This window comes from Lithobates pipiens, unplaced genomic scaffold, assembly GCF_037356315.1.
Source record: "Lithobates pipiens isolate NorthernLeopardFrog02 unplaced genomic scaffold, aLitPip1_a1.2 Scaffold_37, whole genome shotgun sequence".
Taxonomy (NCBI): Eukaryota; Metazoa; Chordata; class Amphibia; order Anura; family Ranidae; genus Lithobates; species Lithobates pipiens.
Genome location: NW_027507825.1, coordinates 14,284,836 through 14,299,603, shown reverse-complemented (window position 1 = coordinate 14,299,603; position 14,768 = coordinate 14,284,836). Strand labels below are relative to the sequence as shown.

The window sequence follows — 14,768 nt, the reverse complement described above, 5'->3', positions numbered from 1 at the left end:
TCTGCACAAGGAGAGAGAGCAGAGCTGTGGGAGGGGCCCAGTAGGTTCCACACACTAAGAAAACGACAGGATGGGGGGCGGAGACGAGACCAGTCACTCTGCACAAGGAGAGAGAGCAGAGCTGTGGGAGGGGCCCAGTAGGCTCCACCCACTAAGAAAACGACAGGAGGGGGCGGAGACGGGACCAGTCACTCTGCACAAGGAGAGAGAGCAGAGCTGTGGGAGGGGCCCAGTAGGCTCCACCCACTAAGAAAACGACAGGATGGGGGGCGGAGACGGGACCAGTCACTCTGCACAAGGAGAGAGAGCAGAGCTGTGGGAGGGGCCCAGTAGGCTCCACCCACTAAGAAAACGACAGGATGGGGGGCGGAGACGGGACCAGTCACTCTGCACAAGGAGAGAGAGCAGAGCTGTGGGAGGGGCCCAGTAGGCTCCACACACTAAGAAAACGACAGGAGGGGGCGGAGACGGGACCAGTCACTCTGCACAAGGAGAGAGAGCAGAGCTGTGGGAGGGGCCCAGTAGGCTCCACCCACTAAGAAAACGACAGGATGGGGGGCGGAGACGGGACCAGTCACTCTGCACAAGGAGAGAGAGCAGAGCTGTGGGAGGGGCCCAGTAGGCTCCACCCACTAAGAAAACGACAGGATGGGGGGCGGAGACGGGACCAGTCACTCTGCACAAGGAGAGAGAGCAGAGCTGTGGGAGGGGCCCAGTAGGCTCCACACACTAAGAAAACAACAGGATGGGGGGCGGTGACGAGACCAGTCACTCTGCACAAGGAGAGAGAGCAGAGCTGTGGGAGGGGCCCAGTAGGCTCCACCCACTAAGAAAACGACAGGAGGGAGGCGGAGACGGGACCAGTCACTCTGCACAAGGAGAGAGAGAGCAGAGCTGTGGGAGGGGCCCAGTAGGCTCCACCCACTAAGAAAACGTCAGGAGGGAGGCGGAGACGGGACCAGTCACTCTGCACAAGGAGAGAGAGCAGAGCTGTGGGAGGGGCCCAGTAGGCTCCACCCACTAAGAAAACGACAGGAGGGGGGCGGAGACGGGACCAGTCACTCTGCACAAGGAGAGAGAGCAGAGCTGTGGGAGGGGCCCAGTAGGCTCCACCCACTACAGAAAACATCAGGAAGGCTGCAGAGACAAGACCAAGATAATAGAGAAAAAGAGGGAGATAGATTGATAGATTATATAGAGAGAAAAAGATTGATAGATAGAGAGAGAGAGAGAGAGAGAGATAAAAAGATAGATTGATAGATAGATATCTACCGCGTTCTTTCTCTCTCTCTCTCTCTATCTATCAATCTATCTTTTTATCTATCTATCTATCAATCTATCTTTTTATCTATCTATCTGTCTATCTATCTATCTATCTATCTATCTGTCTATCATTTATCTATCTATCTGTCTATCATTAGATAGAGAGAGAGAAAGAAAGAGATAGATAGACAGACATCTACCGCGTTCTTTCTCTCTCTCTCTCTCTCTCTCTCTCTCTATCTATCAATCTATCTTTTTATCTATTTATCTATCTATCTATCTATCTATCTATCTATCTATCTATCTATCTATCTATCTATCTATCTATCTATCTATCTATCTAATTGAGAGAGAAAGATGATCAATAGAGAAAAAGATAGTGAGAGAAAGAGGGAAATACAATTCCATAAAACACGTGTTTCATGCTCTCTGGTCCTACCATGTGTGGTGTGATAAGTTGGAGGAAGATGAAGGATTTTTCTCTCCCTGTGTCAGTAATTGGATAAATAAATAATTGCTGCTGATATGATATTCTATTGGATAGATGTTCATATTGTAGCACCCACCAACAAACAGATCATAGTGCTCTCCTGCCCCCTGCTGGCAGCTGATCTTTTTTTTTTTATTCCAAACAATGTTACCTTCTGCTGAAATGTCTATGAAATGCCCATGTGACAGGTGACAGATGACATGTGACAGGTGACAGATGACATGTGACAGGTGACAGATGATATGTGACAGGTGACAGATGACGTAAATTTGTAAATTCGAAAATCCAAAAACCTGTAAATGCAAAAATCTAAAATAATAAGTAATAATTGAACTATTACTACCTATTAAATTATAGATATTGGAATTTCCTTTCAAATTTGTCTGTTAGTGAATGTAACGAATGCCACATCTAAACAAATGGAACAGAACTAATTAATAATAATAAAAACTTTTTATTATTATTTATTAATAATTAATTAGATGCAGCATTCCTTATTTCGGATAATTCGTAACTTCGGATAAATTCGTATTCGTTACACCAAATTTGAAAGGATATTCCAATACCTATAATTTAATGATTATTATTATTATTAGTTAGATAGTTATTCTTTCTAATTTTTTGATTTTTGTTTCAAATTTACAAATTTATGAATCACGATCATAACGAATGACCAGGAAAATGAAAAAAAAACAAAAACGAATGAAACGAAAACTAACAATTTTTTCGGCAGTGCACATGTCTACCCCCTGCCAAGTACAAATCTGCTACCCCGCTGAAATTCCCCCTGTCAGCACAAATCTTTGCCCCCCCATCCCTCAAGTCCCCCAGCTCAAATGCCCCCCCCCCCCAAAAAAATCACCCCTCTACCAATAAAATTCCCCCTCCTAGTACACATCTTCTTCGCCACTTCAAATGTACCACTCCCAGTCTAAATGCCCCCCAAATCCCCCCTCTTAGCACAAATCTTCTTCCCCCTTCCAACAAAAATCCCCCTAAATCACCACTGTTAGCAATCCCCCCCAAAAAAATTCCCCTCCTAGAAAAACACTACCCCCTGCTGCCCCCCAAATTTCCCCTTCCAACACAAATCCCCTTCTCCCAATCTCTTTTTATTATTATTATTATTTATTAATAATTTATTCCATTCCATTTGTTTGCGGCATTCGTTATTGCGAATAATTCGTAAATTTTTATGAATTCGTTACGTTCACTAACAGCCAAATTTGAAAGGAAATTACAATTCCTATAATTTAATAGTTATTATTATTAGTTAGTTATTCTTTCAAATTTTGGGATTTTCTTTCTTATTTTCGGATTTTCAAATTTACGAATTTTCTCCTTGTACCCCCCCCCCCCCCCCACACACACCTCACATGATACCACAGTGCCCAGGGCAAGCGCCGCTCCTGCCCACCTCCCGGCCCTGATTTGAAGTGTTAAAGAGGAAGTAAACCCTGATGAGTTTACTTCCTCTTTGATTCCCTGCAAAGGTAAAGCATAATGGACTACTATGCATCGCATTGCATCGCATCGCATCACATCGCATAGTAGTCCATTATGTGTCACTTACCTGACACAGGAGCCAGCGAAGTCACCGCTGTCCCCTTGTGTACGGAGCCTCCATATTCTCGGTGGGTCTCGCTGCTCCGGCGCTGTCATTCGGGGAAGCCGCGATGACGTCACTCCCGCTCATGCGCACGGGAGCCACCACTCTCGTGCGCATGAGCGCACCTTTACGGTTTAGGAGATATTTCCAGAAACACAGGCACCGCTGTCTACGGCGCATGCGCCGTTGACAGCGGCGCGCTCAGTGCGCCTGCGTGCCGCTGTCTACAGCGCTGCCTGTGTTTTTGGAAATATCTCCTAAACCGTATAGGTTTAGGAGATATTTCTTGGACCTACAGGTAAGCCTTAATCTAGGCTTACCTGTAGGTCAAAGTGGTTTGTAAGGGTTTACAACCACTTTAAGCTAAAAACGGCCGAGGGTTCAATACTGCTTTAAAGCTTTTATGAGATTTTAGTCATTTAAATTCTATATATCGATCGATACTTTATTGCAGACTATGAAGAAGTATTTGATGGGTGCAGGCTCCTTCCTGCTCAGTGAGTCTCTGGGATCTCTCACGCCTTCTTCTCCTTCCATAGATACAATATGAAGATGCAGCACCTGTTCACCATCAAGCGGAAAAACCTGGGGAACGGCACAGTCGGCAACGAGCTGCAGGATGGTAATGTGTATTATGACCCTGTGTGTGACGACCCCTCCGCCCCCCTCCTGTGGAAAGGTAAGACTAAGCAGACACGAGGAAAGAGCTGGCCACTACCGCAAAGAAATAATTCCTTATAAAATTCAGCAGAAATTCAATGTGTTTGTTGACTGGCCCTGATGAAGGGGGATGCAGATCCCTGAAACGCGTTGTTTTCTCCAGAATCTTCAATTAATAGTTCAGTTTCATTAAAGTGGTTATAAACTCCTACATATACCCATTGAAGTGACCAGCGGTGGCCTGTAATGCATCCCCTATCCATGTGTCCCGCCCCCTAATCCACATGCAGGGTGCCGGACGCATGCATTCCAATGTTTTATTTTTATTTTTTGAAGCATGTGACTAGAGCCTGAGGCTTTAATAGGCTTCAAAAAAGGGGGCCACAGGTGCAGAGCACTGTGCCCCGAGCCCACCCAGTTGTGTGACAATAGTGACTAAATATTTGCTGTTGTCACACTGATTCTCCTCCTGGCCAATCAGGAAGCAGAACTCTTTTCCCAATTGGCTGAAAGGAGAAGCGATCCTATTGGCCTAGGAGGAGGGAGGAGATGCATGGCCACCTTTCGCCCGGAGGGAATCGCTGCCCGCACCATAGATGGGGTTAGTGCGGGGCTGCTAACTGACCAGGGGGGGGGGGGCCTCAAAAAAATATACCACCGGCCGACACTTTTAGTGACTATCCTCAGGTGATACACAGGGATTAAAGGGATTAAAAATCATCCTACATAAGTTGTACCTGTTTATCTAAAATTCTCTTTCCCTACATCACTTCACAGTGCAGACTTGACACAGATCTCCCAGCTTTGTGGAGCTGACGTTACCTCAGTAAAGAGAGCTCTGAGAGCTGATTGGAGAGAAGGGACACACACCCCCCTTCACACAGGAACAGTGCTGAGGCTGTCAATCATAGGCTGTGTGTTGGAGCTCCCTCCGCCGTCACCCTTTTTCTCTTGGTGTCAGGAAAACTTGTCAGTAGTGACTCCTGCTGATAGCAGAGGAAGAAGGCAGCAGACATGAATAACACTCCGAGCCATTTCACACCATAGAACTGCAGTCTGGATGCGTTCCAGATGCTTTTCTGCATGCATTCCAGTGTGTTTTTGATGCATTTTTGGTGCAGTCCAGTACATTCTCCCCCCCCCCCCCCATCTTTTTTTCTTAGAGCTGGTTCACGCCATAAAAACACACTCCTGATCCGTTCCAGATATGTTTCTGCATGCGCGTTTTTGTCGCGTTTCTGACGGGTTCCAGTGCGTTTTTCATGCGTTTCCAGATGCATTCCAGGTGCTTTTTTTCTTCTTTTTTCCTGTTTTTTTTCCCCCACTATACTAGGGTCCAGTGCGTTCTTTGGTGCGTTTTTGATGTGTTCCAGTGGATTCCAGTGCGTTTGTGATGTGTCTCACTGCGTTCCAGTACAATCCAGTGCAGGAAAAATGCAGCATGTTTTACGTTTTTTTTTTTTTTTCCTGGAACTGGAACGCCCTGGGAATTGACCGCACTGGTGTGAACTATGCCATTGAAAAGCATATAACTTACTTTCCAATGTGTATTTGATGCAGAAAAAAATGCACTGGACTGCATGTGGTGTGAACTGGCCCTCAGTGCTCTGGAATGAGACAAGTAAACACTATAGAAGGATACGCTTTGTTCATATTTCCTGTCCTAACGTTTACAACCACTTTAAGGGCCAGTTCACACTATGAATTGCAGAGGAGCGCGCTGCATCTTCCCGTGAAAATCACATGCGATTCAGTGCTGTGCGATTTGAGTCCCCACTATACATATGGCTGGATCACGTACCTAGTAGGGGATCTGGCACTCCTGGGTAGGGTGCAATGCTGGTCCCACGGCTGTGCTGTAATTAGATGCAAAACAAGCAGATCAGTGGGTGCCGGCCAATAGATGCCCACCGGCACACGCCGATCGTCGGGCAGAGGCACAGAACTATAAATAACTGTAACTGTAAATAAGGCAGAGTACTATCCTGACACGGGGGTAGTGATGGCTCTTGTGTTCCTGCAAAGCAGGGAATAAAATCCATCACTTCCCCCTAGTAAAAGCACCTCACACAGTACCCATAAACCCTGGCTAGACACACAGTTAACCCTTTGCTCGCCCCTGATGTTTAACCCCTTCCCAGCAAGTGTCATTAGTACAGTGACAGTGCATATTTTTTCTACAGTTTTTTTTTTCCCCCTGCGTTTTCTCAGTTGCGATTTTTGCCACTATTTTTCTGCGATTTCAGGGAATGCCTGTGAAAACTTGAAGTCTATGGACCTCAACTCGCATCAAAGTCGTAGCAAAGTACAGGGAGTACTTTGAAATCGGTGTGACTTGAAGTCGCACAAATATGAACGGTACTCATTGGAAATCATGGGGTACGACTTGTCATGCGAGTTGAGGTCCATAGACCTCAAGTTTACACAGGCATTCCCTGAAATCGCAGGAAAAATGGCAGCAAATTGCAACTGAGAAAAATGGCAAAAAAAAAAAAACGCGTAGCGAAATCGTGGTTGCGGCAGTGTGAAAGGGGCCCAATACAGTGATCAGTGATAAAAATATGCACTACTAATCTAGTCTTAGGGCCGGTTCACACAGCGGGCGATGCGAGGCGACACGACTCGCCTCGCCTCGCTCCCGCAAGTCGCCCCCGTTCTGTACAATGGAACCGTTCTGAGAGGAGCGACTCGAGTCGCTCCGACTCAGAAAAAAGGTTCCTGTACTACTTCTGGGCGACTTCGGGGGGCGACTTGCATTGACTTCTATACAGAAGTCCTCTGCAAGTCGCCGCCGAGGCCGCCGCAGGTCGCGGCGAGGCAAGTCGGAGACGCCTCGCCGCGCCTGCAGTGTGAACCGGCCCTTAGTCTACTAATGACACTGGCTGGGAAGGGGGTTGAACATCAGGGGCAAATAAAGGGTTAACTGTGCCAAAAAGTGTCAGTTAGGTGCCCAATTTCTCCCCCGCAACACCACAGTCCTGAAATAAAAAAAATTCCATAAAAATTTCCTCTGTTTTGTAGACACGATAACTTTTGCGCAAACCAATCAATATAAACTTATTGGGATTTTTTTTTTTTTTTTTAACAAAAATATGTAGCAGAATACAGATTGGCCTAAATTTATGAAGACATTTGATTTTTTTTTACATTTTTTTTATTGGATATTTTAAAGCAGAAAGTAAAAAATATTATAATTTTTTTTCCAACATTGTCACTTTTTTTTTTGTTTATAGCGCAAAAAAAAACAAAAAAAAAAACGCAGAGGTGATCAAATACCACCAAAAGAAAGCTCTATTTGTGGGGGAAAAAAAGACATCAATTTTATTTGTGTACAGCGTTGTATGACCGCGCAATTGTCAGTAACTCAGTGTGGAATCACAAAAATGTCCTGGTCATTAACGGGTGGAGGGTAAATCTTCCGGAGGTCAAGTGGTTAAAGCAGAAAGTAAAAAATATTGTTTATTTTTTTTTTTTAAATCAGTCTTTTTTTGTTTATTTAATAATAATAATTAAAAAAAAAACACAGTTTAAATTGGTGACAGGGTCTCTTTAACCAAAATCTAAAAGCTAAAGAAGGTAAATAAACACATATTCATCCCATTAAACTACCATTCATTCTGTGCCTATGCGGACAAAAATGAATGTTATTAGGCTATTCTCTTTTGCAGGTCGAATGTTAGTCATTCACAGAGAATAGAATGCGTAAGGACAATAGCAACACTATACTGAGCTGAAGATCACAGTAAGTATTCATTTGCTATGATAATCAGCTCCATCTAGTGGCCATAATGCGGTATTTTTCTGATTCACTTTTTTCTGCATGGAGGTAGTCATTTCACCTGGAGAGCAAATGGCCCTAATAACATTTGATTTTTCTCTGATGCATACGAATGTACACGCAGTTTCCCAGCTCTGTCATTCATTCATGCAGGATGCAGTGGATCAGGAAAATACTGCATTATGGCCACAAGATGGAGCCAAAGATCACAATCAGTAGTTATTTCCTATGATCATCAGCTCCAGGACCAGCCCTCAAAATTTCCACTCACCTACTCTCATTTAGCTGACCACAGAAATAATAATTTGCTATGATTATCAGCTCCACCTAGTGGCCATAATGTGGTATATTTTTTTTATTAATTTGCTTTTTCCCTCATTCGTATGAATGTACATGAAGTTCTCCAGCTCTGTCATTCATTCATACAGAATAGAGTGAATCAGGAAATACCATATTATGGCCACTAGATGGAGCTATCACAATCAGTATTCATTTCCTATGGGCATCAGCTCCAGCCCTCAAATTTTCCACTCGCCTACTCTCATTTTGCGAGTGGAAAATGAGGGCTGGCGAGCTGCCTCGGATTGAAAAGGGGCTGTTCTCCCAGCCAGGGGAAGGGAGGAAGAGTCGAGCTGGCCGATCATCAGAGAGCGGGGATTGTGCTCTGTAACAGCTGCACCGCTGACGTCACACATGTCCCGCCTTCTCGCCCTGCACTGCTCACGTCACACAGTCCTGCCTCCTTGCCCTGCCCGCTCATGGCACACAGTCCCGCCTTCTCGCCCTGCGCTGCTCACGTCACACAGTCTCGCCTCCTTGCCCTGCGCCGCTCACGGCACACAGTCCCACCTTCCGCCCGGCGGGCCTGTTTGATTTGACGTTAGCAGCACAGGGCGAGGAGGCGGGACTTTTTGGACATGAGCGGAGCCAGGAACCCAGCAATTCAAATGCAAGCTGTTACAGCAGGCAATCCACGCTCTCTGATGATCGGCTAGTTCGACTCTTCCTCTACACGGGTGAGACTTTACTGACGGGCACAGGTGAGGCTGTATTGACAGGCACAGGTGAGGCTGTATTGACAGGCACAGATGAGACTGTACTGAGAGGCACAGGTGAGACTGTATTGACAGGCACAGATGAGACTGTACTGAGAGGCACAGGTGAGGCTGTATTGGTGGTGGTCACAGGTGAGGCTGTATTGATGTTGGGCACAGGTGAGACTGTGTTGATGGGCACAGGTGAGACTGTATTGATGGACACAGGTGAGTCTGTACTGACAAGCACAGGTGAGGCCGTACTGACGGGCACAGGCGAGGCTGTATTGACGGGCACAGGCGAGGCTGTAATGATGGGCACAGGCGAGGCTGTATTGACGGGCACAGGTGAGACTGTATTGACGGGCACAGGTGAAGCTGTATTGACGGGCACAGGTGAGGCTGTATTGACAGGCACAGGTGAGACTGTATTGACAGGCACAGGTGAGACTGTACTGAGAGGCACAGGTGAGACTGTACTGAGAGGCACAGGTGAGGCTGTATTGATGGTGGGCACAGGTGAGGCTGTATTGATGTTGGGCACAGGTAAGACTGTGTTGATGGGCACAGGTGAGACTGTATTGATGGGCACAGGTGAGACTGTACTGACAGACACAAGTGAGACTGTATTAATGGGCACAGGTGAGTCTGTACTGACAGGCACAGGTGAGGCCGTACTGATGGGCACAGGGGAGGCTGTATTGATGGGCACAGGTGAGACTGTATTGACGGGCACAGGTGAAGCTGTATTGATGGGCACAGGTGAGGCTGTATTGACAGGCACAGGTGAGGCTGTATTGACAGGCACAGGTGAGTCTGTATAGACTGGCACAGGTGTATTGATGGGCATAGGTAAAACTGTATTGATGGGCACAGGTGAAGCTGTATTGATGGGCACCCGTGAGACTGTACTGACGGGCACAGGTGAGGCTGTATTGACAGGCACAGGTGACGCTGTATTGACTGGCACAGATGAGACTGTACTGACGGCACTGGTCAGGCTGTATTTTTGGGCACTAGTGAAGCTGCACTGAAGGGCACTGATAAAGTTGTTGTTAATATTTATTTTTGAAACTTTAATCTGCATAAAACATTAAAGTGTAATTTCATGAGATAATTTATGAGTGCGTGTTCAGGAGCGGTGGCATGGTTGGGGCTGGGTATGGCAACTGGGGGTGATGAACCCTTAAAGAGGAAGTAAACCCTGATGAGTTTACTTCCTCTTTCATTCCCTGCAAAGGCAAAGCATAATGGATTACTATGCATCACATCGCATCGCATCGCATCGCATAGTAGTCCATTATGTGTCACTTACCTGACACAGGAGCCAGCGAAGTCACCGCTGTCCCCTGTAGTCCGGCGCATCCATCTTCTTGGTGGGGTCTCACAGCTTCGCCGCTGTCATTCGGCGAAGCCGCGATGACGTCACTCCCGCGCATACGCACGGGAGCCGACACACGCGGCATCTCCGTCGCTGAAAATCCCGTGCTCAGTGCGCCTGCGCGCCACTGTCTACGGCGCATGCGCCGTAGACAGCGATGCCTGTCTTCAGGCAAATATCTCCTAAACAGTATAGATTTAGGAGATATTTCTTGGACCTACAGGTAAGCCTTAATCTAGGCTTACCTGTAGGTCAAAGTGTGTTGTAAGGGTTTACAACCACTTTAAGGCCTGGCTAGTAGCTCAGGACTTGAAATTTTGAGCCCTGATCAGCACCATCTAGTGGTCATAGCGCGGTATTTTTCTGATTCACTTTATTCTGCATGAAGGCAGACATTTGACCTGGAGAGAAAATGGCCCTAATAGCATTTGATTTTGCCCCCATTTTTACAGAATTAATGTAAAAGCAGTTTTACAAGTTGACCAGACCTCTTATTCATTCATACAGAATAGAGGGAGTGAGGAATATAGGGAGGTAAGGGGAGGGGTGGATCACAGACTGTAGATGCCCCCATAAGAGGAGGCGGCAGCAATGACATGCAGGATGAACAGCTCTCTTATTAATTCATATAGAATGGCTGAGCCAGGAAAATACTGCATTATGGCCACAAGATGGAGCTGACGATCACAGTAAGTATTCATTTCAAATGGTCATCAGCTCCATCTAGTGGCCATAACATTGTATTTTCCTGAATCACTGTATTCTGTATGAACGAATGACATTCGACCTGGAGAGAAAATCAGCCTAATAACATTTAATGTTGCCCAAGATGATAATCTCTGCAATTATTTTTCCATAAATGCACCCCAAAGTATTTAGCGATTGATGTGTTTTCCCTTGGCTGCGTCGCGGATGGTCCCCAAAGCAGGACAGGCAGATCCTGTTATCTCTGTGAGTGACAGTTCCCACCGGGGGATGGTACACGAACACCCCACGCCGTCACCTCCGTTTTGGCAATCCCAAGCAAATTCTCATCGATTTCACAAGAACGAGTGGGGAGCGCCAGCTGCAAATAGAACGTAAAATAGGAAGTTGGCTTCTGCATAGTTATCAAAAGTTGTATCAGAAGTCACGGGGCCCTCATGGTAGTGAGTAATAGGATCAGGGGCCCCGGATGTCCTGCTTCCTATGAATTTTACATTTCTCTTACAATGAATTACATCTCAGCTGAATGTCTCTAGTTGTATCGAGTGATTTTAATGTTTTATTAACCATTTTCTATGTACAGTTTATAATAGATGTGGTGTTTGTTCATTACATAGGCAGCCTCGGCTTCCTGCTTATTTCTCCTGCGCAGTGACTGCACTTTGCTGCTCCTCTGTCCCATGTCTATTGCTGACCGCACTCTTCGGAGGTCTTTCCATTAAAACTAAGGTTGCACTGATACTAGTATCGGTATCGGTGCAGATACCGAGTATTTGCACAGGTATCGGCACTCCTGCAAATGCACCCATACGTGAAACCGATACTTTCAGGCTCGGTTCTTTGAGCTGTCAGTGGGTCTCCCCTGTTGACAGCTGAAGCGCTAACCGCTTGCTGACCGCCTCACGCCGATATACGTCGGCAGAAGGGGTCGTACAGGCAAACTAATGTACCTATACGTGGCCCTTTAAGAGGTGGCCAGCAGGCAAGCTCAGTGAGTTGGGTCACGGGACCCGTGGACTCGATCGCTGTGGGGATACCCGCGATCTCCTCACGGGGAGGAAGAACGGGGAGATGTTAATGTAAACAAGCATCTCCCCATTCTGCCTAGTGACAGTGTCACTGATCTCTGCTCCCTGTGATCAGGAGCAGAGATCAGTGATGTTTCACACGTAGCCACGCCCCCCCCCCCACAGTTAGAAACACTCCCCAGGACACACTTGACCCATACACTGCCCCCTAGTGGTTAACCCCATTCACTGCAAGTGTCATTTACACAGGAATCAGTGCATTTGTATAAATGACAATGGTTCCAAAAATGTGTCAAAAATGTCCGATGTGTCCGCCATAATGTCGCAGTCATGACAAATATCTCTGATCGCCGCCATTACTAGTACAAAAAAAATTATAATAAAATGAATAAAAATGCCATAAAACTATATCCTATTTTGTAAACACTATAACTTTTGCGCAAACCAATCAATAAACGCTTATTGCGATTTTTTTTTTTTCAAACGCACCTAAACTGAGGAGAAAAAAGTTTTTTATATATATTTCTGGGGAGATATTTATTATAGCAAAATGTAAAAAATAATGCGTTTTATTCAAAATTGTTGCTCTTTTTTTTGTTTATAGCGCAAAAAATAAAAACCGCAGGGGTGATCAAATACCACCAAAAGAAAACTCTATTTGTGAGGAAAAAAAAGGACATCAATTTTGTTTGGAAGCCACGTCCCCACCACGCAATTGTCAGTTTAAGCGACGCAGTGCCGAATCACAAAAAGTGCTCTGGTCAGGAAGGGGGTAAATTCTTCCGGGGTAAATTCTTCCGGGGCTGAAGTGGTTAAAGAAGTCCAGTAATTGGAGCTGTGAAAAAAAAATAAAGCAGCTGGCAATGTATATTAACAACATTGCTCAGCTGCTGAAACACTAAAATGAAAAGAAACATTGTTTCCTTTTGTATCTTTCTGTTTCTTCATCTGCAGATCAGAGGGATGAACGAATGTTCCTAAGTTTAACCCCTTAATTTACTCTAATCAGCCTTAATTAACTCCCTATTCTCCTCCATTTAATTATTATTTCCTGCTTTTTTTTTTTTTGTTCACATCTATTTTATAAATGATAAACAATTAAAACTTTTTTTTTTGTTTGCTTTGTTAGTGAATATTTTTGCACATATATATTAACATATATATTTACACATTTCACACAGTGTTAATTTAGTTGACTAAAACGAATAAAACATTTTAGTCGACTAAAGGAATACTATTGAAAAAGTGCAAATTTAAAAACAAAAATCTATTTATTTTATTTGTAAATAACTTTTCAATGCTTTGTACCATTGTGGACAGTTGAAGTGAAAACAAAACAGTTGCGGTAGGTATCGGTTATTGGTATCGGCGAGTACTAAAAAAAAAAAAAGTATTGGTACTCAATGTAAAAAAAAAAATGGTATTGGTGCATCCCTAATTAAAACAAACATTTGCAATACGGATGCCTCAAGCATTTACACAGCTGCAGAAGAAATCCCTGTATTGTGGCAGTAAAGTGGGCTTTATTGCACATGTGCATCCACTGCGCACTCCCAGCTCACTGACCGAGCTGTCGCCAACATGGCTTCTGATCATGCCACCACTCTGAGAGCCAATCGCATGGTTTCTAGTCAGGGCCTAGCAGGATGGGCTCCTGATCATGTGGCCACTCTGAGAGTCAATCACATGGCTTCTGATCAGCAGCCAGCAGCATAGGTGTGCCCAGGAGGGTGTGGCAGGTGTTCCTGGGCACGCCCTCTAGTCACTCTGTGCGGTGCAGATTGCCCCTACTGCCTGGACTCCCCCCCGTGTTACATCCCCACACCCAGGCATGTACTGGCCATTGGGACTACAGGGAGTTTCCCGGTGGGCCGATGGCTCAGTGGGCCACCCTGATGCAAGGGGGCTGGTGATGGGACACTCTGATGTAAGGGGGTGCTGATGGGACACTCTTATGTAAGGGGGCGCTGATGGGACACTCTTATGTAAGGGAGCGCTGATGGGACACTCTGATGTAAGGGGGCGCTGATGGGACACTCTGATGTAAGGGGGCGCTGATGGGACACTCTGATGTAAGGGGGCGCTGATGAGACACTCTGATACAAGGGGTGCTGATGGGACACTCTGATGTAAGGGGGCGCTGATGGGACACTCTGATGTAAGGGCGCTGATGGGACACTCTGATGTAAGGGCGCTGATGGGACACTCTGATGTAAGGGGGTGCTGATGGGACACTCTGATGTAAGGGCGCTGATGAGACACTCTGATGTAAGGGGGCGCTGATGAGACACTCTGATTTAAGGGGTGCTGATGGGACACTCTGATGTAAGGGGGCTGCTCAGGGGACACTCTGATGTAAGGGGGCTGCTCAGGGGACACTCTGATGTAAGGGGCTGCTCAGGGGACACTCTGATGTAAGGGGTGCCGATGAGACACTCTGATGTAAGCAGGCGCTGATGAGACACTCTGATGTAAGGGGCTGCTGATGAGACACTCAAAATGTAAGTGGGCCAGTCTGGATGAAGTCCAGGGCCAAATTTCTTTCCCAGTCCAGCCCTGCCCACACCACAGTGCTGATGGCTTCCCTCCTCTCCTCTCCCTGGCTGCTGTGGGGGGGGGGTTCAGGATGGAGAATGGGGGAAGGGGCTGATCAATGTAATTTACCAACCCCTTCCTTTTCTAAATGAACAAAGTAAACACATTCGCTCACTGTGTTCTTTCATAACTGAAGCATAGTAAACTGTGTTTACTATACTTCAGTTTGTGAATGTACAGGAAGCCACTCAGCACAAAGCACTTCCCATTCATTCACTGTCCAGA

The 14,768-nt window shown here is 46.0% G+C and overlaps 1 protein-coding gene across 2 annotated transcripts in view; it reads left to right on the top strand.

The window, feature by feature from the left end:
* SLC24A4 (solute carrier family 24 member 4) overlaps positions 1-14,768 on the top strand; it is a 256,563-nt gene that overhangs the window by 219,469 nt on the left and 22,326 nt on the right. Inside the window, exon 10 of one of the 2 annotated variants that reach the window (XM_077466747.1) lies at positions 3,902-3,984. In XM_077466747.1, coding sequence (XP_077322873.1) covers positions 3,902-3,984 — 83 coding nt within the window. Of the gene's footprint in view, positions 1-3,901; positions 4,042-14,768 lie in introns of both variants that reach the window. The other variant, XM_077466746.1, reaches the window with a different exon arrangement.